The sequence below is a fragment of the Watersipora subatra genome, chromosome 1, assembly GCF_963576615.1.
Source record: "Watersipora subatra chromosome 1, tzWatSuba1.1, whole genome shotgun sequence".
Classification (NCBI taxonomy): Eukaryota; Metazoa; Bryozoa; class Gymnolaemata; order Cheilostomatida; family Watersiporidae; genus Watersipora; species Watersipora subatra.
This window is the reverse complement of record NC_088708.1, coordinates 44665804-44690922: the sequence shown is the minus strand read 5'-3', so window position 1 is coordinate 44690922 and position 25119 is coordinate 44665804. Positions and strand designations below refer to the sequence as shown.

General features: G+C 34.8%; 1 protein-coding gene across 4 annotated transcripts; it reads right to left on the bottom strand.

Moving 5' to 3' along the window:
• Window positions 1-762: 762 nt before the first annotated feature.
• Window positions 763-23789, bottom strand: LOC137406154 (volume-regulated anion channel subunit LRRC8D-like). 4 transcript variants are annotated; one of them, XM_068092686.1, is made up of 11 exons: window positions 23662-23789; window positions 17102-17176; window positions 14378-14594; window positions 12847-12975; window positions 9437-9583; window positions 8003-8152; window positions 7772-7915; window positions 5340-5480; window positions 3423-3536; window positions 2602-2724; window positions 763-1167 (listed from the first exon to the last, which is right to left on the bottom strand). In XM_068092686.1, exons 2-11 carry the CDS (start codon window positions 17127-17129, stop codon window positions 897-899), a joined length of 1464 nt encoding a protein of 487 aa, XP_067948787.1. In that variant the 5' UTR covers window positions 17130-17176; window positions 23662-23789; the 3' UTR covers window positions 763-896. The 4 variants fall into 4 exon arrangements, with proteins under 4 accessions (XP_067948787.1, XP_067948797.1, XP_067948793.1 ...); XM_068092696.1 differs by having other exon boundaries at window positions 14378-14596; window positions 17113-17176; XM_068092692.1 differs by having other exon boundaries at window positions 17102-17137; window positions 23662-23765.
• Between the last annotated feature and the right edge of the window lie 1330 nt (window positions 23790-25119).

The following is a 25119-nucleotide window of genomic DNA, read 5'->3' as shown; positions in this document are numbered from 1 at the left end:
TTGTGAGTTGGCGCTTTAGTTGAACCTGTTATTTTGAGTTTGCGTCATTCTTAGCTCTAACGAATTATTTTTAGCCAGCAATAGAATTCCTTTAAAATGCAATGATTTTCATCCATGTGAGCCACACCTTACGCACTGTCTGCCAATTAGGCTCTGCACCTCAATCAGCCAATCATTGTGCACATGGAGCTTTCATCAATGATTTTTATGGTGTATTTTTAGCAATTGTCTGGCTGGATAAAAAGTCAATTTAATTCTCAAAAGACATTCATTGCATGACTCCAAGGCAGTTGGTTTTTCAGATGTTATGTTATATTCCTTCATTTTCTTTTGTTCCTACAGGTTCAGCCTTAAACTGTCTGACCACCAAAATAATAAACCAAATCTCTTCTATAAAACAAATCTTTGTAGATTTAATCATTAAAGATGTTGAGTGCCTATGTAGTTTTCATCTTCTTGTGTGTAACTCTGATTCCTTTTACTCTCCAGTGATATAACTTTTAGCTGGTATTTGGCATAACGACCACAATGAGACAATCATTATATGATCGTTTTATTGAATGAAGAAGTGTTCCAATAAATTATTAGCAGTCAACAGAAAGTTTAACTAACTATAACTAAAACACTTGCAAAAAGCTTTACTAAGGACAAAATTTCAAAAACTTTCAACTCATAACAATTCCAATTTTAAATGTTTGACAGCAGTACTATATGTATTAGGTAACTTGTCCACTCCTTTAAAGTGCTGCATCAATTTTGCGATTTTCATCAAAAATAACTTTACAGTGCATCTGTGTGGCATCACCAGGTTGTTATATAGAAAGTATCAATCTTTGATATCTTATCAATAGTAGATTGTCCACGGACAGCAGCGGCAAGTAATCCTTAAAGGGCTCCTAGTGTCTGACATTTTCTGAAAAGAACTGCTGAATAACCTTTAATCCACGCCTGCATACCTCTAGAGGTGGTGATGAAAGAGATCTGCAGTTTTCTATACTCAATGTGTTCAAAAATTTCAGTCTAGAAAGGTTTATGATGGAAACCAGTTTAAGACAGTGTGCCATATTTAAAGATTCTAACTTCTTCAATTGTTCGATGCTTGCAGGAACTTCTGGGAAGGCATTTCTTGATAGGTCCAGAACTTTCAGGTCACTTAAGGTCAAAATACTAAAATATAAAAAATTCGTTCTTGTACAGAAGCTGTTTACAGAGTCCAAGGTTTTAACAGCAATGAAATGCATTATCAATAATGTGAGGTTCAAATTACATAATTATATTTATATTGTCTATATTATATATTAATAGGGTGTATTAATATATACATGTATTAATATATTATATATTATATATTAATATAGTTATATATTTATACTAATATATTATATTTATATAGCATATAAATATTATATGTTGTATAAATATAACATATAATTTGCGTATATTTATATAACAAACCTTTCTAAAATAAAATTAATTCATTCAGTACAATGAGCCGCATAGTATGGCTGTGCGCAGTGTTTGTATATGGCCAAGAGCCGCAGGGTGTGGCTTTAGTAAGCTTTGTACATAACATTTCTGATTACTGAATAGTGAGTAATCAATTCAGCAGCCTATAATGTCTTGAATAAAAGGAAACAGTCATCTGCTTGCATTGAACCAATAGAAAGCATGTTTACAGTCCACGATGAGCTTAACTTCGTTTTGCAAAAACTTGATTTTTTATTGCGATTTCTTTTTTACTATGACCAGCCTTCTGTCAGGTGAATCGCAGCTACAGAGGTTTTACGAATTGTAGATCAGTGAGCTTCTTATAATTATTTATTGAACAATAGTACTATAGTGGCAGTAATTACTTTATGTACTTGTTTGGAACTATTGTAGTTGTGACTCGTTTGACTCGGAACATGTTCAACTTGTTACTCATGATAGTAACAGAAGTGGGTCGAAAAAGTGTCTGGACTCATTCTGCAATACATTTATAGATTTCTTATGGTACCAACTGATGTAAAATTTTATAATGATTAATTTGGTATTAAAAGCGTTTACATAGACCTTCTGGTTCAAAATTTATGCCATTGTCAAACATTAACTCTTCCAGCATATTTAATCATGACATGGTACAAAAATTTATTTGGTAGCGAAAGATTTGGGAATAAGAAAACAATATTTTCTCATTTAAGCAGAACTGCAATGTTTAAACTTGAAGAATTAATAATACTATAAACCTTTCACAGGTTTCATTCGTAGCTTTCTGCTGCATCTTAGATAAGCCTGATCCACTGCAGAATTGATGTCTCCAAAAATATATATTACGTATATATATATAACATACATATATACGTGTATTCCATTTCTACTCTGATGACATTAGACTGCAATTAGACTTTCTAATCAACATTTTGTAGTTTCGCAGTTTATAAAATTGTTCTACTTATTTTTAGCAGCTGTCCATTTAAATCCACAGAACTATCTATCTAAGTCAATAGAGCTATCTATCCATATCCAACCCAAACCATTTCTATAGCCATTTATGCCATCTGTTAGAGATACCGAATCTGTAACAATCTACAGGAATTATTGTTAATTTACTGAATAAGATACCTTTCTGGAAATTGGGAAAGGCTGCTTGCTGAAATTTTGAGGGATATCAAGCCAGTTAGATTAGCCACAATTTCTGGTAGACCTCCTGAAAAGTTGTTACCAGAAATGTCCAACTCTGACACACTACAACATACACAGATTAATAATAATATATATATATATATATATATACCGTAAAACCTCTAATTGTTATGGCATAATTTGAAAAAAATTTCTATTTGAAAATAAATTATTGCCAATAAAGTAATATATATATAAGTTAGCAGATTTATAGCATCCTTAAGGTTTAATATCGCTCTACCAACAAAAGACGGCAAAATTTAGGCGACATTTTCTTCGCGAGTAAAAGGTCTAAATTAATTTTCCCAAAATTCTGACGAGCCAATTGAAAAGTACACTGCCAGCCTCTATTTGAACGGCGTCTCCAATTGACTGCCACTATAAAGAACAGGTTGAAAAATAGAGAACCATGTGTTAAATTAGAGGTTTTTTGACATGTATACACAAATATATATATATATATATATATATATATATATATATATATATATATATATATATATATATATATATATATATATATATATATGAAACATGCCTTTGCAACAACACAAAATATACATATGCATATACATACATAATTGTATACATGATACTGTTGCGGAGGCATTATTTTTGATATTAAATGCACAAGCAACCATTTACCACCTTTTGCCAGATTTGGTCCATTCAATTAATAACAAAATATTTGTTACAGAATAAACTTGTCATTAAAACTAAGCCAATAGATTATCAAAGGAATTCAAAGGAAATCTCATTACCTTTTGGGAATTCCCTTTAATGCATCCCCCGAAGTGTCATCCTCTTGTGTTACTGCTGTAGAAAAGTTGTTATGAGCTAATTCCAACTTCTGCAGACTCCTTAGACCTTCCATTCTGTAAATATAAGCAAAGATTACTGTAGGTAGAAATATTGAAGTAATGGTATAAAACGGGCCCACCCAAAAGTTGTTAAGCTGTCAGTTTAATTTGATAAGTTGATGTTTTACTGCATCAAGCAATGAATTTCAGCTCTTTTCAAAACCTTCAATCTAATCACCCTCTATTTTAAGTGACATACTATGTACTGCTTTCAAAGCTCTTTTATTATTACTAGAAAGCATTGTAATATTTTTTATTTCTATAAACATTTGACATAAAGCGATACAAAGCCACACCAAGAACTTTCTTTTAAAGGATTTGTGTGTCATATTTGACTTAAATCTTGTTAGTGTCTTATGTTATAAACAGTTTCTCTTGACATCCAAACACTTCTTTTACGTTTATGGATTTATTTTAGCAAATTTGTGCATTTGAATTTTTTCACTTTGGTTACTATTTTTCTTTTACCCTTTTTCACTTATTCTTATGTCTTCTCAGCTTCTCTCACTTCCTCTCAGCATCTTTTACTTCTTTGCAATACCTCACTACCGTCCTCCCAGCTTCTCTCTCTTTTTCTCACCCTCTCTTTCTTCTATCTTTTCAGCATCTCTCTCACTTCCTCTCACCCTCTCTTTCTTCTACCTTTTCAGCATCTCTCTCACTTCCTTTCACCCTCTCTTTCTTCCATCTTCTCAGCATCTCTCTCACTTCCTCTCACCCTCTCTTCCAACTTCTCAACATCTCTCTCACTTCCTCTCACCACCGCTCATCCTCATTCACCCTCTCACAACACCTCTCATGTCCTCCCAGCTTCTCTCATTTTCTCTCAGCATCTCTCACACCTTTTCAACACCTCTGTCATGTCCTCCCGGTTTCTCGCACTTCTTCTCAGCATCTTTCACTTCTTTGCAATACCTCACAATCGTCCTCCCAGCTTCTTTCTCTCTCTTTTTCTCACCCTTTTTTTCCATCTTCTCAGCGTCTCTCTCACTTTCTCTCACCACTTCTCATCCTCTTTGACTTTTTTGCAATGCCTTTCAAACATCTTCTCAGCTTCGCTTTTCTTCTCACCACCTCTCTCTTCCATCTTCTCAGCATCTCTCTCGCTTCCTTTCACCACCTCTCACTCTCTCTCTCTCTCACACTTTCACTCTGTCTCTCTACCACTCGTCTTCCCTTACCTTTATATATTTAAGGTATATAAAGGTAAGGGAAGACCTTTTTATATTTTCTTTCTTTTCATCTCCCCTTTCCCTATTACTGTCATTCTCTGTCTTATTCTGTGTAACGCTTTTTCCTGTTTTCTCTATTACTCTTGTACTCTATTACTTCATCTTGCTGTTTTCTACTAACTTTCCTTCTCTGTACTCTTCACTACTTATCTTGGTTTTACTTTAGCCAAATTAACAGGTACATTTTACTTTGCTTATGAGCTTATGCAAAATGTACAATTGTAGTGCCAACACTATTTCCTCTTCCAGTTACAGCATTAACATGTTTGAAATAGATGTGACAATACTTCCACAGCTTTTCAGAACTAATTTTAGGAGCAGGTCAGTGTTACCACATGAATACTTATGAATATATCAGTAGTCAAATCCTCCACTTTGTAATGGTAAGCAAATTCTGTACATGAGGTTTGTTTATAAATAGGAACAATTGAGAATAATTTGCGAATATCAAAATTAATATTTACAGGGCCATGGCAATATAATAAATGCTGGTTGATGCTTGTCAAATACAAACCAGTAGGTATTCAACCAGACTATACAAACTGAACTTCCTGCACAGAATTCAATCATATATATGTTTACTTACTTTGGCAAAGCATCTAGACTGCATTGTGACAGTGAGAGACAGGTGAGAGAGGTGAGTGACTCTACAGGTTTCAGAGCATCTGTCGCAGACAAGTGGTTGGCTGAGAGATCCAATGATTCAAGATGTTTCAGTTGACCCAAGCTGCCATAGAGAAACTAGCATGACCAATATAAAGCAAAAATAGATAGCAGAAGCGGCCAGTAAACAGAGGTGAGCAGATTGTAATATTAACTGGATAGAAAGTTTGGTTTCTATTGAGGTAAAATAAACTGTTATTAATCGGGTAAAAACATCCAGCAATACATGTGCTAAATCAAAAAAATTCACATGAGTTAGACCTTTAAGAAATGTTTGATAGCTCAATAGGAAACTTTTAATTCTGAGCTCCAAATTTTATGAAAGCTGCATGCCAATTTTCTCTTTGAAATCCCCAAAATGGCTACCACGTTTTTATGTTATATTTATACTAGTTGTACTACCGGCATTGCCCAGGTAATAAAAGTCTTTGGACAGAAAATTGCTTTGTACTTAACATATAACATTTGACATTCTAACGTTCTAACTACATATCATGAAAAAAGTGGTGGGTGGGTGGGTGGGGTGTGGTGTGTGTGGTGTGTGTGTATATAAAAAAGGTTACTGTTTCACCTGAAGCTATCCATCAATACTTTGAATAAGACGATACTGGTACCTCTCGACACTGGTACAAATGTAAAAAATGAGATATCGGACTGTCTTTATCTGACCGAACGAAGAGAGAATGTAGAGGCTCTTCCTACCGAGGTAATACAATTGTCCGCGTGGCAAGAATTGGCCTTGATCGCGATATAGCAATTGACGGATATAGCAAAAACGGAAAATATAAGTACAAGAAAAGTTACCATAACAGATAACGCTGCACTCGCCATGCCGAGCAATGTACATCTTTTAATGACGTATATAATCCGTACACAAGTCACCAAATTGTAGGTTGGAGATAAATTATTGTTGATACCTTGGGGCGGACCAATGAGCCCTAACAACAAAAGATAAAGAAACATCGTGTTGCATATACTTGGGTCCTAAAATATTTCTTAACAGGGCCATTGTAAAGCCCATTGTAACGTGGGCGTTATGCTAAAATAATTAGCCTTTCCATGTGCTATAGGGGTAAATGATAATGACTGACATAACTACGCATTATATGGCTCAAAGGTAAAGTGCCTGGATTTAAAACTTGCAGTGCCAATATCCGTGTGTTCAAATCCATCAGATTGCGGACTTACAAGATCCAAAAATTCCAAGATCTAAAGCTTGGTTTCTATATGACAGCGCAAAGAGCGCAACAAGGCGCACGACGTCATGCGTAGGCCAGCTGTGATGTGGAAACGTCAACGCACGATGATCGCGCGACATGCATACGCTGATCGCAAGGATCCAACAGAATGGATCATTGCGACAGGTGCGCGCGATTCATGTACCCCACAATACACAGTTTGACCTTTTCAACCTATCCCACAATTCAAACGGAGAGCTGTTTTCTGAAGAAATCGGTCTCTCGTACGAAAGAGTAAGCCTGGTTTTCCTATGACAGCGCATGGTCGCAACGGAGGGCTGTTTTCCGAAGATATCGGTCTCCGGTATGAAAAATTAAGGAAATTACCCACCATGTCCAATTCAAGCATGGCGCCTATGCACACAATGGAAACACTGCGTCGCAGCCCAAGAAATGCATTGCGCACGATCACTGGGCCGTGCACGATCATTGCGCTATCATATGGAAACCAGGCTTTAATAGCTATAGCTCAACATTACCACGATGACAAACTTTAAGAAATATATCTATAGATACGCTGAAGAATTTTCCAAACTTAATATACCCATAAAACTAATTTTCAGTTTATTTCATGTTATTCACCTTTGGCCAGTCTACATCAAATTGGCTTGATAATTAGTTATAGTGGAGTTTTCTCAGGAAACCTGACAAGATGTTCTTCTCAATGAAAATGAGACTGAAATAGCTGATCAATATCTTTTGCACTAATATTTAGTTGATTGTAGGAAAATATGCCTTGAAATATTACATAATGTGGCGAAATGTTGAAAATGCTCTTTTTAAAACAAAATTTGATAATGAATGTTGATTTTTAATGACCCACTTTGTCACTAATGTATTTATATGAAGCTAACTGTTACAAGCCTGTTACAAGGCATTCGATCTACTGTCGAGGTAACTCCAAAAATGTGACAGTTTTGGAGTTACTCACCTTGGCCAGGTTTCCTGAAAAACTCCACTATATTATAACTAGAAATAATGAAGAAAACATCTCTCCAAATGACGGGAGTTATCTCTCACCGGTCTATTTTGATAATTGATAAACTTTGCAGCATTCAAGGACGTTATTTATTTTATATGAAGTTATGCATCAATCAAAGATATAGCGGTCCATTACCTGATGGGAATCTCCGAGAGGTAACAAGTGCCAAGGCTGAGTTCCCGTAGAGATACAAGTCGATCAAACTTGTCGGGAATTGTCTGTCCCAACAGTTTGTTCTGAGTCAGAATGAGTTTTGTTAGCTTTGGGAGCTGCATGACACTAAAAAGAAGACACAACATTATAAGCTATATTATGCCTAGGGATTGCCTTTTGTAATAAAGTGGCCCAAAGCTAATATGAACCCACCTCTCTGGCACAAGGGGGAGCTTACACTCACAAAGAATGAGTTCTCCTAAATTCTCGAGCTCGTGCAGCACAGATAAGGTTTCTTCATTCTCTGATGAGAGATGACTGCTGTACAAGTTTAAATTTACCAACTGTTGGAGGTGGCGCAAGCTAAAACAGCAAAATCTTACCGAGTTTATTTCTAAGTATAAAATCCTTTTGCACTTCAAAGAAAGGAAGATAAAAAAGTTAGTTAAGAGACATCATAGCATGAAACCACCTCAATCTTAGCAGTTTGCTATCGTTGTCTTAAGATAGAATACAGTGAATGCTTTTGAACATTTGCATATTTAGTTTTGTGTTATGAATGTCTTTTCAGATTAACATGAAAGTCAATGTATTAGGTGGTGTCAAGAGGTATACATACAAGTTTGTCATACTTTGATTAGTTATTTTATTTTGAAAGAACAACAGCAAAAGCGCCTAATGTTTCTTCTATGAAAACGAAAGCTCACAACAGAAATATTGGGCAATTCGCGAATGTTGTGACTCTGGCTTGGGCAAATGGTGAGCGCAAGAGTTTAATCTTCACGCCTGCTGTTTTATTGTATTTTACTAGCTAATTTTTACTAAGAAGAATTAAAAAAAATTTTAATTACGTCAAAAAAAGTGGTTCAACTTATAATAAGGTAATATTGTAATTTGCAATATAAATTCTCAACATAATACACAGGTATTCTGAATAAAAACTGTCATAAATAAAATTTTTGAAAACAAACACTAAATCGTATAGTTTTTTGCAAGCATTGCAATATAAGTAAATTTGAACAAATTTCAAAGGCAAAAATTAACGCATCGTTTACTTCTGTGTGTTTTGCAGAGCAACGATAACCGGACCGACGGTGAAAATATTATTTCACAATGCCTTTATTTAATCTCCAGTGTGATCTGGCCGTTAAAGCACTGACTATTGCCAAACATTGCTTGTTGGCTAATGTAAAAAGCTGTTCTGGCAGTGTAAACAACCGAGCAAAGGCAAACTCCATTTACATTTGCTTTCATCAACTATTCCGTGCACACCACTCAATTTGGAATGTCGTATCTCACTTTAGCAGCAAAGTTTGGCTTGTTGCCAACTTGTCAGACTAATATAAATTGCTTTAACATGGACTAGAGTGTATTGCAACTGGTTTATTTACAAAGTTAGCCAAGAGGTAATAGTTGGTGGTGTGACAGCTTTCGCACGGCATAGGGAACTTTAGTTACTAAGTGTGCATATTTTAGGGACGCACTTTCATCAGGGAGTAGAACCTATTGTTATATCAAATGTGGCAGTTCAGTAAAGAGAAAACAAAGGTTACAATAACATAACACCAGACTAACATTTTTTTGGCAAAATGTAACACGAACACAGTTTTTACAAACTCGAATACATGTATATATCAGTTTTCTTACCTTTTAGGTAATCGTGCATTTTCGCAATCCGTAACATGGAGGTCTGTTAATGAGTCGGCAGCCATAAGCAGGTGCCCTAAGGATTCATCAGATTTGAATTCAGAGCTTTCTAAGTGGAGCTTTGTAAGTGATGTCAGTTTAGAAACACTGCAAAAGAGACAACTTTTAAATGTACCTAAAAGTGAATTTCTGTAACGTGCTTCAAGCTGTCATGTGACCCTTTCGACTACAACTTATCGACCTTGATCAATATTAATTGTTCTGGATAGCAGTAAGTTGCACAAATTTATGATCATGAGATACTTCAATTATCTTTTTACTGAAGTATGATCATGAGATACTTCAATTATCTTTTTACTGAAATTTTTAATTAAATTAATGTTTACTTGCTCGAAACTTTTAATTCACCCTGCTTGTAAAAATGTAAAATATATAGTACAAGTTCAGCTACATGAAATATGTACATAGATATATAAATCTCAAAGTTGGTCTATATGTCTGCATGTCTGCATGTCTGCATGTCTGCATGTCTGCATGTCTGCATGTCTGCATGTCTGCATGTCTGCATGTCTGCATGTCTGCATGTCTGCATGTCTGCATGTCTGCATGTCTGCATGTCTGCATGTCTGCATGTCTGCATGTCTGTACTTCGATATGCCCAGCTATAGCTATTAAAATTTAGGAATTAAATATCTACTTCATGCTGGGTTGGAACTCATGGAGATTGCAACCACATGTTTCTAAACACACATTTAACCACTGAGCTATACAGTCCTTAGCATTCAACTGCTCTTATCATATACCGTACACGCTAAATGTGCACTTCTGATTATTAACTAATATTACCTTTTGCATTTGTTATTTTTTTACTCGTTCAGCAACTAATTTTTGCTACCATTATCTAATTTTTTTATTTGCAATTTCTAAATGTGCCATTTCAATTTCAAGTGTGCCATTACATCTCTACTTCCGGTTTTTTGTAAGGTTCAATTGCTAAATCGGTAAAGACTAGTACTTTTCATGCGGACAATTGTATTATCTTTAGCAGGAATAGCTTCTAGATTCTCTCTCCGCTCGGTCAGACAAAGTACCAGACAAAGACAGTTCGATATTTCATTTTTACATTTGTATCAGCATTGAGAGGTGCCAGTATCGTCATACTCAAAGTTTTGATAGATAGCTTCTGCTGGAATAGTAACCTCTCTTATACATACACACTTCTATGCATGAATTGTAATTATTAATTCAACATATTTAGGATTTTTATTTTGTTTTCTAGTTCTTTTCTTGTTATTTAGTACGTATTAATTGTATCATTATTAAATCCTTTTTTATTGTAATCGTAGCAAATCAGAAATTAATTTAGCTATTACTTGCTAATTATTTCCCATTTACATTTAAGCACTTTTATAGTTGTTTTATTTTGTTTCTTAATTTATTTGACCTGCATACAACATTTTCTTTATGATATGAAGTTTGAAGGTTACAGCTGTTTGACAAAGTTTGAAAACCTTTACATTTTTTTCTCTTAATTTATTTAAACTGCACAAAACACTTTTCTCATGATGTGAAATTTGAAATTTAAAATGGTAACTGTTGTTAATAAACATTAATTTTTTGCGCAAGGGCTTTTATTATCCATGCGACGCCAGCCATTCACCTAGTTTATAGATATAACATGCCATACCATTGGTGACCTGCATGTAGTCTGACTATATACACATGCACTCATTTATAGAGACTATCCTTGGATGGTACTACTTTTATTAGGAGCTGTAAGGTTTGAAAACAATTTTTGAGAACTTTATAAAGACTCAACTACCTTTTAGTTCATGAAAAGAGGCTGAGATACAATAAAAATAATACAAGTCATAGAAATCATAAAACCTATGCGATATGTTAGTTAGGTAAGACGCATGGGAACATATGCGATATGTTGGTTAGGTAAGATGCATGGGAACATATGAGGTATGTTGGTTAGGTAAGACGCATGGGAACATATGAGGTATGTTGGTTAGGTAAGACGCATGGGAACATATGTGATATGTTGGTTAGGTAAGACGCATGGGAACATATGCGATATGTTGGTTAGGTAAGACGCATGGGAACATATGAGGTATGTTGGTTAGGTAAGACGCATGGGAACATATGCGATATGTTGGTTAGGTAAGATGCATGGGAACATATGAGGTATGTTGGTTAGGTAAGACGCATGGGAACATATGAGGTATGTTGGTTAGGTAAGACGCATGGGAACATATGCGATATGTTGGTTAGGTAAGACGCATGGGAACATATGCGATATGTTGGTTAGGTAAGACGCATGGGAACATATGAGGTATGTTGGTTAGGTAAGACGCATGGGAACATATGAGGTATGTTGGTTAGGTAAGACGCATGGGAACATATGCGATATGTTGGTTAGGTAAGATGCATGGGAACATATGAGGTATGTTGGTTAGGTAAGACGCATGGGAACATATGCGATATGTTGGTTAGGTAAGACGCATGGGAACATATGAGGTATGTTGGTTAGGTAAGACGCATGGGAACATATGCGATATGTTGGTTAGGTAAGACGCATGGGAACATATGAGGTATGTTGGTTAGGTAAGACGCATGGGAACATATGCGATATGTTGGTTAGGTAAGACGCATGGGAACATATGAGGTATGTTGGTTAGGTAAGACGCATGGGAACATATGCGATATGTTGGTTAGGTAAGACGCATGGGAACATATGAGGTATGTTGGTTAGGTAAGACGCATGGGAACATATGCGATATGTTGGTTAGGTAAGACGCATGGGAACATATGAGGTATGTTAGTTATGCAGAGTTTATGAAAACATATGAGGTCTATAAAGGCTGGTTCACACTATATCGTCATATCTCGGCGTTGGTGCCACGATTTGGTGATCGGCAATGATAACAATGTTCACACTATCACAAACCATCCGCGTTTGCATCAGCAAATACTCTGTTTGTAATACTATTTTCTTTTTAATTTTTTGTGAAGAAACGTTTTTGTTTCGGTGCGCTCAAATCAAACACTAGTCTCGCAGCAACTATCCTAAAGGGGAATAAATCAATCACGCTATCCGCGGCCGCGAATTACTATTGCTGAAATAGTTCACATTGTACAGGCAGTCGTCGATGCTCAGCGAAATGTTGGGAAATCTTAGAAGCTGCTAACTTTCTCAACGTAGTCGTGCTGCATCGTCAATGCCATTGGATTATTGTTCACATTGTTGACGATGAAGACCGAAAGGAAAACATCGACATACAGTATGAACTAGCCTTTAGTTAGGTAGAGTATATTGAAGCCTAGGATATATGAATGCATGTCATATTCGGTATTTGGGAGCATATAAGGTATGTCAATTACTAAGATATGTAGGAATAACTCACCCCTTCTTTACTCTCATTTTGCATCTAATCATATTGAGATTAACTAACGAAGTAGGAAATGCTGGAATTCCATTTGAGAAATTCCCGTTAACAATAGTCAGAGTCTTCGGTTTCACTTTTTCCAATAATCTGCGTTAACAATAACATATCTGTATATAAATATAGATGCAGGGCAAAAGTAATTGCATCGAATAGTTCTAAATAACATTTTTCAAGAGCCAGTAGCATTAATTACTTACACCTCTATAAACAATTTGAAAATGATCCAACAAAAGTTTGCGTTGTACATGCTTGTTTTGCGCAATGTACTAGAGCGTGTAGCAATAATTGAGCCAATATACTTGACGCTTAGACTGTGAGCTAAACCAGTAAGCTACCATAAGTAGTTACAAACATCTTATGAGTGATTTATCTTAAAGTTATATTCACAAAGTTATATTCACTCTACTTGCTATAAAACTATTTTGATATCACTTTATAAAAACAAGTATTGAAATTTCACCAGAAAGTTTCATGGTCTGGTCTGAAGCTAGCAAACTATAGCTATAGCTAGTAAACATTGTGATGCTATTGCGAATACATAGAAAAGTTATACAAAAAACGCAAACACTGAAATACAAGGATTTTTAATTATGGCGTCTGCTTTGTTCGAATGAATGGACAATCACTTGTGTGTTGCACAATAGCAACCCCTTACTCTTAATATTTTTACAGGAACTGCTCAGAAGAGTCAGATCAGCTGAGATATTATTTCTAGAATGTTCCTAGAGAGAAATCTCAATTGAGATTTGTTCTAAGTTAGATAATTCAATTTTATTTTGTTGCTTTCCGTGAAGTTGCTAACTTGGTTTTTAATGTATATAGAATCAAAGTAGTTGCTGAAAAAAACTTTAGGTTGTATTAGAAATTAGCTAGAATGTGTACTTGTGTTAAACTGTACCCTGTGACACTTAAACTGTAAAATTAGAATATTATCTAGATTTCTTTTGGTAAACATATGCATACTTCAATCTTGTGAGAAGTACAACAGTGGCTCTCTTTACACCAACTAGATAAAAACGTTGTCCTCTCATATCTCAACGATTTATCTTAAGTTTTCTAGAACATGTTTGCTGTCGGTAACATTACTTACTTGTGTTTTACAAAATATAGTTGTTAAAGGACTTCCATTGCCTTTGCAATAACTTGTGGTAGGATTAAAAATGCTGCTACTTAATTAGCATAAAAATGCATTACTAAATTATTTTCATAAAATATCTCTGCTTTAATATATATGAATGCTTCCACTTTATAGACAACTATTTTGAGGCATTTACAACTGGCTAGCTATTTTATATGAAGCAGCATCTCTTTGCTGGGAAGCAAGTTAGTCTTTATTAATTTGGTGAATATAAAATAGGAAATATTGTATGCATGAGCACTTATTTATGAAGTAAAAGCATCTGTCATATGATGCATGGATATATATAAACTGATATTGTACAAATAACCTTAATATAAAGAGTTAAAATAAAACGGAAAGAGCTCTTACTGTTGTAAATGGTGAGATGACTCTATGAACATAAGTTTCAACTGTTTGAGTTCAGACAGATTCATATCAAACACTTCAGGTGGAATATTTTTCTCTATCTCCATATATATAATAAGTTGGCCTTGACCCTTCTTATAATCTATAGGACTACCATCTGTTTTAAACTCCAGATACTGTTCCTCACTCATCCCAGCGCGTCTCCATCGTATGCGATACTCTGCAACAGCAATGTGAGTTGTTGATTGCGATGAGGTCAAAACCAACAGCATATTAGTATATATACTAATATCATATCATATAATATGATATCATACCATATAACATGATATTATATTATATAATATGATATTATATAATATCATATCATATTATATACTATGATATGATATCATATCATATAATATGATGCCATATTATATAATATGATATCATATTATGATATAATATAATATTATATTATATAATATGATATCATATCATATTATATGATATCATATTATATAATATGATACCATATCATATAATATGATATCATATTATATAATATAATATGATATCCTATCAGATCATATAATATGATATCATATTATATAATATATGATATCATATTATATAATATGATATCCTATCAGATCATATAATATGATATCATATTATATAATATGATATGATATCATATTATATGATATCATATTATATAATATGATATCATATCATATTATATAATATACTATCATATAATATGATATTATAGACATGTTTTTAGTTATATAACTTAACAACATGTTTATGATAACCATTACATGTACCCAAAGTTTAAAAGATTTCCTGGATCTACCAGACCCTCGGCACGCCTACCGTTTTGTGCTGAATTAATAAAATTCTAATGCAAGAGCACACTTGGTAAAGTTATTTATTTATTTCCAAAAACACCAAGGATGGAGTGCCAGGACCTAAATACACATGTAATACATTCTTCAGCCTACCGTTGTTAGTAGTAGAGTGTTTATGAGAAATTCAACATATTTTAAATATACTTTCTCTTTCTTTTTATATACGGTATATGGCATGAAATCACACACAAAAAATTGCTTATTAGTTTTGCAACACTATTTATAATGAAAAAAATTACTGAGAACTCAAAATGATACACTTGTTGAAAAAATTGCTGAAATGGATTGTAGTTGGCAACGTAGTCAAACTGTTCTCAGCGAGTAGATAGTAACAAATACCAACTTCATCAATAGACTACACAAATTGCTTCAAGTTTTATTTGTGTTACCAAGAGACTTGGTAACGCAATCGGTTGAAATGAGAAAGTTTCTTCAAAATTTATTAAATGAACTATAAATAGAGAAAATATAGTTGTTGAAATATTCTGTTTTCAGCCACAATTTTTGGCACAGTTATTTTTACTATATGTTTGAGCAAAGCTTCTGAACTTTTGTGACTGTCCGTGATGATGTCGAGTTGTAAGGTGAACTTTCTGAAACTAAGGGTAGCCATAGACTCCAGATAATCTATAACCCTATAACCCTCATCTATATACATGAATCTCTGTTTGTCTGTCGTTCGTCCAGATACAGTGATGAAGTTTTAGCAACGAAAAACTACCTTCGCACTGGATTGAAACTCAGGACATTCAAATCGCAAGTCTACTAACGAGCGCTCGCAAATGCAAGGCTATGCCAGTCTTCCTCACCCATTGCTCTTATCACATACTCTATATATTCCTTTCACGATTGCGCATACCAAATGTTCACTTTTTATTAATTAGTTAATACAGTGCACCCTCGGGTTACCATGCTCCTGTTATAAGATAATTTTTGCCCGTTTTTTGTTCTTGCCATATGAAGGCAAACTGTTTCAAATTTTTGTCGCCATGTAATACCAACAGAACCGTGTATTGATTATGATGAAATAATGAAAATACATATAGATAATATATAAAAAAAACATATATATAAAAAAATAAAAATATATATATATGAAAGAAAAATATATATAAAAAATATATATATATAAGAAAAAAAATATAGGCCTATATACGAAAAAAATATATATATATATATAAAATATAAATATATGCATGAAAAAAAAATATATATATATACAAATTTGATGGTTTTTACCTAGAAGTGTTTGCATTAAATGATTACTATGGGGTTCTATGTCACTCTATACAACGTTTTTGCTTTATGATGCCAACACTGAAACGACTTAAAATCATATATTGTATACCAAATCATTTTTCATTGTAATTGTAGCAAAAAAACTCTATTTAGCCGTTACTTGCAAATTATTTCCCATTCATTTTTAAACACTTTTACAGTTGTTTTTTTTTCCTTAATTTATTTGAACTGCACCAAAACACTCTTTTCATGATATGAAGTTTAAAAGTTTTAGTTTTAACAACTAAAATTTAGTTGTTTGAAAAAGTTTGACAGCTTTTACAGTTTCTTTTCTGTTTTTTAAAATTTATTTTAACTGCTCAAAAACATTTTTCTCATGGTATAAAGTATGAAAGTTAAAATGGTAACTATTGTTATATGTTAGAAATCTTTTTTTCTGTGCAAAGACTTTTTTGTTACTCGGGCAATGCCGAGCATTCACCTAGTTTTTCTATAGAACTGATCTGCTCAAGTCTACCGTAGCCAGCAGAGTATTACATGCATTATCTTCAAACTCAATTTACCATCTATTCTTCTACATAATCATACTAACCGTATGTATCTTTTTCTCTATCCCTCATTCTTGTATCTAAAAGTAAATCCAACTTCTTTTTATTTCCAAGCAGACCTGAAAGTGAAAACAAAGCATGTTGTGTTGGTTTTCTAATCCAAATGAGGTGATTAAGTGTACATAAGAACTGATAATGCACACTTATAGTCAGACCACATACTGCTGGACTTGCATACTTGTAGCCATGCTTCACGCTCTCATATAATAGTAGCCAAATGACACTTGACAAGTAGCTGCATACTTCTCAAGTTTCATCTATTTACTTAATAGTATTCACACCACATGTTGTTAAATAATTGTAGCAACACCTCATGTTGGTATATGTTTGTTGTCACACCTTGTGTTGCTACATAAATGTAGTCACAACTCTTGATGTGTGTTGGCATGTGTCTGTCGCAAGGAACAATGTTTGACAACATATTTATTAACATATTTGGGGTTATTTGTTAAAGCTTAACGAGAGTACAGAGAAGAAACCTGTTTGACAGGCTTATCTTAACATGAAATGAATGCCTTATCTTAAAGTTGTATTCGTTCTACTTGCTATAACACAATATCCTGACATCTCTTGCTATAACACTATCCTGGCATCTCTTCAGAAAACAAAATTAATATTGACATTTCAACAGACAGCTTCATGCACTGGTCTGAAGTTAAATCATACACTGACATTATATTTCCTACATTACAATCCAACTAGTAATCTTCTGCAATAGCTAGTAAACATTCTGATGCTATTGTAAACACATGGAAAAGTTATAGAAAAAGCGCGAACATTGAAATACGAGCATTTTCAATTATCACACCTCTATTGTTAGAACCATTTCTAGTAGTACACAACTGAAACTGTTTATTTCCCCGTTGTAAAATGAATCACTTAGGAGAGTCAGATCGACTGTTCAAAATTTTTTCTCTAGAATGTTCTTGGAGAGCGCTGGCCGACTGGCTATATGAAAAAAGCCAACTAGTGCGAGTTGTTGCATTTTAGTATATAAAGCAAGTTTTTTAACGACCACATGCCAGTTTTTACTTGTAATTATGATAGAAAGGCAAATATTTGGGTTGCTAAAAAGTATAAGTATTAAGACTGCAGGTACATTATTTCTATGGTGCTTAAACAACAGCCTAAAGGTACGACCACAAGTGCTGATTTTTTCATTGGTTTTAATCGAAATCACAAAATGAATGAAAAACACAGAGTTATTCGGTCGAAGATCACAGAATTGTCAGAGCTGTACATGCACAACAAAATTGTTGACGAAACACTTTTAATTGGCTAAAAAGTGATTAGCGAGCGCGATTTTGCAGCTTTCGCAATTAGCATTATGATCAGGCATTTGCTGAGAAGACTCACACAGTCTTTGTGAATTTTTGTGTGACAGTTGTGTAGACCTGGACTGTAAAACTCACAGATTGCGAGATGATGGGTTATGCACTAGAGAAACAGAACGAGCTCTCACCTTTGATTAAATTGTGGTATCACCCAAAAAATCTTAACTTGAAGTTTAAACACATAATAGCTGTGCATAATCTTTTGTTTTTTTTGTGACGTTATTTTATCATTGTCGGCCATCTTTATAGACAACTTTTATCGTTAAAACACAAAGCTTTTGCAATGAATTTTGAAAATGATGCTTTTGTTTGCAATTTTTTTTATTATAGTATCAAAACCAAACCAATAAATACTATTAAGTAAAAGAATAACGATTGTTTTCTACAAATATGGCGGCTTTTTCGTGAACGAGCGCATGTGCAAACGACTTGATGACGTAAAAAAACGATGGATTATTGAGCATAGAGATGACACCTGGCAGGGCACCTGCATTGTGTAGTTGCACAGCATTGGCTAGCTCTTACTACACTGCTTTTACCTGTCATGCTAGTGCTGTAATTACAGCATGTTTGGTGCCCTGCCTGGTGATTATTAGAATATGATATCGTTATTCACTTTACAATTCCTTCCAGATTCTTGCATAGATAAGACATCCCTAAGGTTCTTATATTCCAGCTGCATGCTCCTATTATTGTAGAACAATTAATAAACCTAGTTGTTTTATTGCAGTAATCCATTACTATTTCAGTTGTTTTAGTACTTTCGGGTAAAAAATATTCATCAAGAAATTAAAAATTAAAGAAAATGAATCAAAATACAAAATAAAAAACTGCCATACTTAAAATACATAAACATCTCTCAAACTCTGGCCCGGTGAGGTCTATTAACAAACATCATTGTGATAGCAGTCCTCGTAGTTCCCTTCTTTCTTATTATATTTTGGGAAGTGTAAATGGTTAGCCCTTGTACCTGTGCTTGTGATACCCTTCATCATGCCCGCAAGCCTCAAAATTGTTTAATAAACCCAACACAAAGATGAGAATGCTTAGGGTTAATGAAAAAGTGACTTTATTAGATGTGAGTTTATCAGTTTCTATTTTGCAGATTTTAACTTTTTCCAGGAGGAGGGGGTAGGCGGGTGGGGGGGGAGGGGGGGGGGGTAGAGGAGGGTGGCCATTTTTGATTTACCGTGAAAATGATGAATTACTGTAATGGGCTGATAGACATGCATCAAACTTTAAAGCGCTCTGGAATTATCTATGGCAATCTCGTATCAATCGGGTACCTCTTACAATGGTAAGCAAAAAGCTGAAGCTTTTGGGGTACACGACAGTATGTGATAGCCGAGTTGAATAGGCCTTGTTGACAGTAGAAAAGGTATTCTCTGAGATGTTAATACATTGTTGATATTCATAGGTTACAATAGCCAAATGTTTGTGTTATATGACAAACATTCACTAGCTGCCCTCTAATTGACAGAGTAATTAGCGTGTCACTCGCACATTGTTAAAGACTTGCAACCTGAAAAATTCGTGTACTGTTAGAGATCATTGCTGAGGCGAACCAGAGAAGCACAGAGAATGGTGAAAAATGGTTCAGCAATATCTATGCAACCAACTGGCACAGATGTTACTGGCTCCTAAGCTGAATGCTGAGGGTTCGAGTGACACTGGATGTAATCTTTTTTCACAACTGCAAACAGTACCTTCCAACAGACAAACACTGCTCACATTATACTTGTAGCAAATATTGCGTAAACCACAGCAATAATAAGTAGTTGTCATCACTTTGAGATATCATTAGTGCACGACACGGTAAGGGAGACAATTCAAACTTGAGTTCCAAATCAGAAAATGAAAAGGTTAGTTAAAAAGTTCTTGCACCTACCTATTATAATTATAAAAACTAGAGTTGTAAATTATAAGTATTACTTTAGTTTTTTACTGGAAATATGCCGAGTGACAGTCTAGGCTAAATAGTTATTATGTTGGTTCCATAATCAAAGGTTTGTAAACATATTACAAAAGGATAACTCCAAGTTTATTGACCCCCTTAGACCACCAAGAATGTTAATCATTTGCAACTCATTTGATAATAAATAACTTTATATATGTTACTATGCAGAGAGTCCAAAAGCACCTCTACAAAGTCTTGTTGAAAATGGGAAGCAAATGTGGATGAAATGCATTATGGAAAGTGTGATTGAAATATTTACCAGTTTTTACTATTTGTAGGCTACGCAAACCAGCTGCTTATAATGTAACAATCATGTTTAATAAATACTCAAAAACAATAACTGTGCTCGTAACATAACAGGGAAAATGGCATCAAGCGAACCACTTCAAGTTTATAGTTATACACAGGCTCTGACAACTGCTTATCACCGGCCCTCAATCAACTATAGAAATGATGAGAATCTTCAAGCACTCTACAAATCATGATGTACAAAAGCCAAAGTGAATATACAGATCATTTAAAAGTGCAGCAGATATGCAGCGGCTATTTACGTCATCAACAGCTTATCAGCTTGAGCTTATCAGTGTTTGAGTTAAGGAAGCTTTGAGAGACTTTACTAAAGCCTACAATGTAAGTCAAGCTACAGATGCATTGTACTACAAACCCTGAAAAGCACAATGAATCTGAATACATGAGAGTTGCAGATGTGGAGATTGCTTCAGATTGTAGCTTGTTTAATTTAATGTAGGTCGTGGGGGTGGATGATCTACCCAAGTGGTGGTGGATGATGGATGATACAACCAAAAGCTATCACTTTGTTACCAGTCTACGCTACAAATCCCAGCATCTAAGAGCTGATGGCAGTCGTGTACCCACAGATAATCTCATCAGTCAAGACTTCATGCTAACCTCTAAGCCGTCACTACTGGACACTGGAAGTGTCCATTCTAACAGCATGAGAGTCTATGAAATGATCACCCAGACAACAATGAATCCAGAAGCGTGAAATACTGAGAGAGCGGAATCAGCCTAGCTAGTCACTGTATATACTGAATGACTGCTTGTCCTGGTTTATCACATGTAGTGTTGGGAATTTATCTTGTGTGTTTATTTATCTTGTCAGCATACCTTTCTTATGCAAGTGATTCATTGTTTACTACTCCGTGATGTCATCTTACTATTTATAAATACTACCTGTTATACTGCTATCGATATGTACATGCTGCTCTGTGTTTGATAAGATATAATTATTGCTACCACCAGACCAACATGCTAAGCTCTCTGCTGGTATAGTAATTAATACCTAGAACACAAGTATAACAGCACAGTAAACTTCTTTAGTGGAGAGAGATACTTCGGCATCTAATAAACCCTTAAGTATTCTTAAACCTGTTGTCAACAAATCCGAAGGAATCATGAATGCAGGCCGTACCCAGCTGATGTCAATGTCCAGATTAACTTATACCTCTGTCAATCCCTTGCGGTTACAATAAATTTCCTGTTCCAAATCTAGTCATGAAGGAACTAAATGACAAGAGCAAACAGGTCAGCTCGCTTGTGCTATAATTTGATTCTTTGACTGGATTTCTATAGGGCTTATAATAAGAAACCTTCTGAAATGAGTAGCCCTAAAACTCAAGGCATACAAAGTTCAGTTTGCCTTGTATGAAAACCTCTACCTGGACTCAACACTTCCGTAGTCAAGTTTTCTCGGGAAGAAAGTCTTACTATACTGAATACTACATACCGTTGACTAACTTGTACTAGATGACAGTCTTACCTTTTATTTGCAAAGAAGTCAAGCCTATGAAGCAGATTATTAGTTAAAAGTTATGAACTTTAGGAGGCTGGTTGTGAAATCATATCTACCATATGGTTACTGCTGTGTTTTTACTAGTAGCCTATTCGTATCACCTATTTTGCTATCGATGAGCATGATAAGTCATGATAATTAGTTTGACTATCATCTCCCAACATAGAATCTGTATATTCCGTTCCTTATAATAATTTACTTTTTTAAATGTGTAAAGGAATTTTCCTTCCCCTGATTTTTGAGAAAGTACTTTTTTTATTTTTAGTATCATTGCATAAAAATATTTTAAACACTGCCTGAATATTTATATTTCGCAAACATTTTTGCTTTGCAAATTTCTGTTTCCTGTCTGTCGTCTAGCATTCGTGTGCAAATAGGCAAATATAGACAAATATAGCCATTTATAGACATGCAATTCTGAGAAATCATTGATTTGTTTAAACTTTAATTCTTTACTTTCTCCAGTCAACTCTGGTTCTAACAATATTTATAAAAAAGAAATATGCTAATCTGTAAAAATTGTAATATAACTTCAAAATACCAGCACTCCTAACCAATCCAATCTTTGTTACTAACAACTACCAGCTCTCCTCACCCATGTAATCTCTTACTAACAACTACCAGCTCTCCTTACCCATGTAATCTCTTACTAACAACTACCAGCTCTCCTTACCCATACAATCTCTTACTAAGATCTACCAGCTCTCCTTACCCATGTAATCTCTTACTAACAACTACCATCTCTCCTTACCCATGTAATCTCTTACTAACAACTACCAGCTCTCCTCACCCATGTAATCTCTTACTAACAACTACCAGCTCTCCTCACCCATGTAATCTCTTACTAACAACTACCAGCTCTCCTTACCCATGCAATCTCTTACTAATAACTACCAGCTCTCCTCACCCATGTAATCTCTTACTAACAACTACCAGCTCTCCTCACCCATGTAATCTCTTACTAACAACTACCAGCTCTCCTCACCCATGTAATCTCTTACTAACAACTACCAGCTCTCCTCACCCATGCAATCTCTTACTAACAACTACCAGCTCTCCTTACCCATACAATCTCTTACTAACAACTACCAGCTCTCCTTACCCATGCAATCTCTTACTAATAACTACCAGCTCTCCTCACCCATGTAATCTCTTACTAACAACTACCAGCTCTCCTCACCCATGTAATCTCTTACTAACAACTACCAGCTCTCCTCACCCATGTAATCTCTTACTAACAACTACCAGCTCTCCTTACCCATGCAATCTCTTACTAATAACTACCAGCTCTCCTCATCCATGCACAATATTACTAACAACTACCAGCTCTCCTCACCCATGCACAATAATACTAACAACTACCATGTCTCCTTACCTATCAACTTCACTATTAGCAACCATCAGATCTTTCTCTTACCAATAGTCATAAGCTATACTCACCTCTGAACTTGGTCCTAACACCCTGCAGCTCTCCTATTCCTGCATTCCACCTCTCCTTACTTCTACGGCCTTCTACTCCCAGCTAACTCCCTATCTACTCCTGGGTTTCTTCCCTGGTGGGCGCCTCAACGAAATATGGATAGCCAAAGCTGAAACAACTAAATACTATGCACAAAAGAAGGCTATGCATTCATCCGTGACGCCTTTATCAATACCGAATAATATGCACAAGAGGAGACTATGCATTCATCGGTGCCGATTTCATCAATAAATGGGCTGCACTTTATTGAGTGACTTTAGGTAAACAGAAAGTGTTTGTATAGAAAGAGTTGAGCCAGTCTTTTAGTACTGCTCTTTTTAAATTATAATTACATGTCTGAAATGCAATTACTTTGTATCGGGTAGAAGGATATGTAAGAGGGAAAGTCCATCAATGCAAGCACTGCAATCCAAGCAACTTGTTTCATAGGAAAGTATTAGCATGATTGACATCGTCAGCTTCAGAGCTATCTAAGAAGAGGGCACTTGTCAGCACGCCAACTATTTATGTAAGCTGCATGATAGTGAAGTCGCTTGCATATTAGGAAGTTGAGTGCATCCGTGAAAGTACAATGACTACAGCTTTTTGTTTCAGCATCATTGTGGTTGCAGCACTATTTTGGTTTTTTTGCAGCTCAAACCATTTGCTCGCATGCAACTACTCTATGCTTCAGACTAAAGACAAGCTGGTTATAATATCGAGTAAGTTGAATGTGCAAAATGAAGCAGTTGAACCTCTCTAAAGCAGAAGGGCAGGCAGTAGTTTTATATGGTTACGGAGACCCCTTGAGCACTAATAAAAAAATCAAGGCCTTAAGCTGTTTGCACGCTAACGGGAGTGTAGAAAAACAAGAAACGTTTAATGCTAACTAAATGTTTAGTTAAAAAAGCTATACCTACTAGGACTATAGCAAATCGCTTCCTAAGAATGATACATTTTCTAAGAAAAGAGTGAAGGTGGTAAATGGTTATACCCGCAACTCCTATTTTCAGGACCACCGGCTTTGCTCCAAACAAATACAAAAAGTTGATTTGTAATAATATCAATTTTTGTTGTTGTTGTAATCAATTACTACACTGTTGTGCAAAATAAACTAGCTGTCTATATTAAAAAGCTAAAATTCTCATTTAAAAAATAGTTACTTTTTATAAAATAAGATTAGCAGTGATAAATTATATGTGAATTAATTCTTATTTTGTCCTGATTTTAAATATGTAAAACAAACAACTGTAAAATAATGCTTATGAATGATTTGTTAGCTAAATTCTGAACATTTCAATTTTTGTGGGTAAAGACAGCAATCCTTACAGATATGATCATACCACGTACATTTATATTTGCCTATTTTAAATCATACACATGTATGACTTGTTGACTTGTAGATAACTCTCATCCTCTCAATCTCATCTGATTCAGGA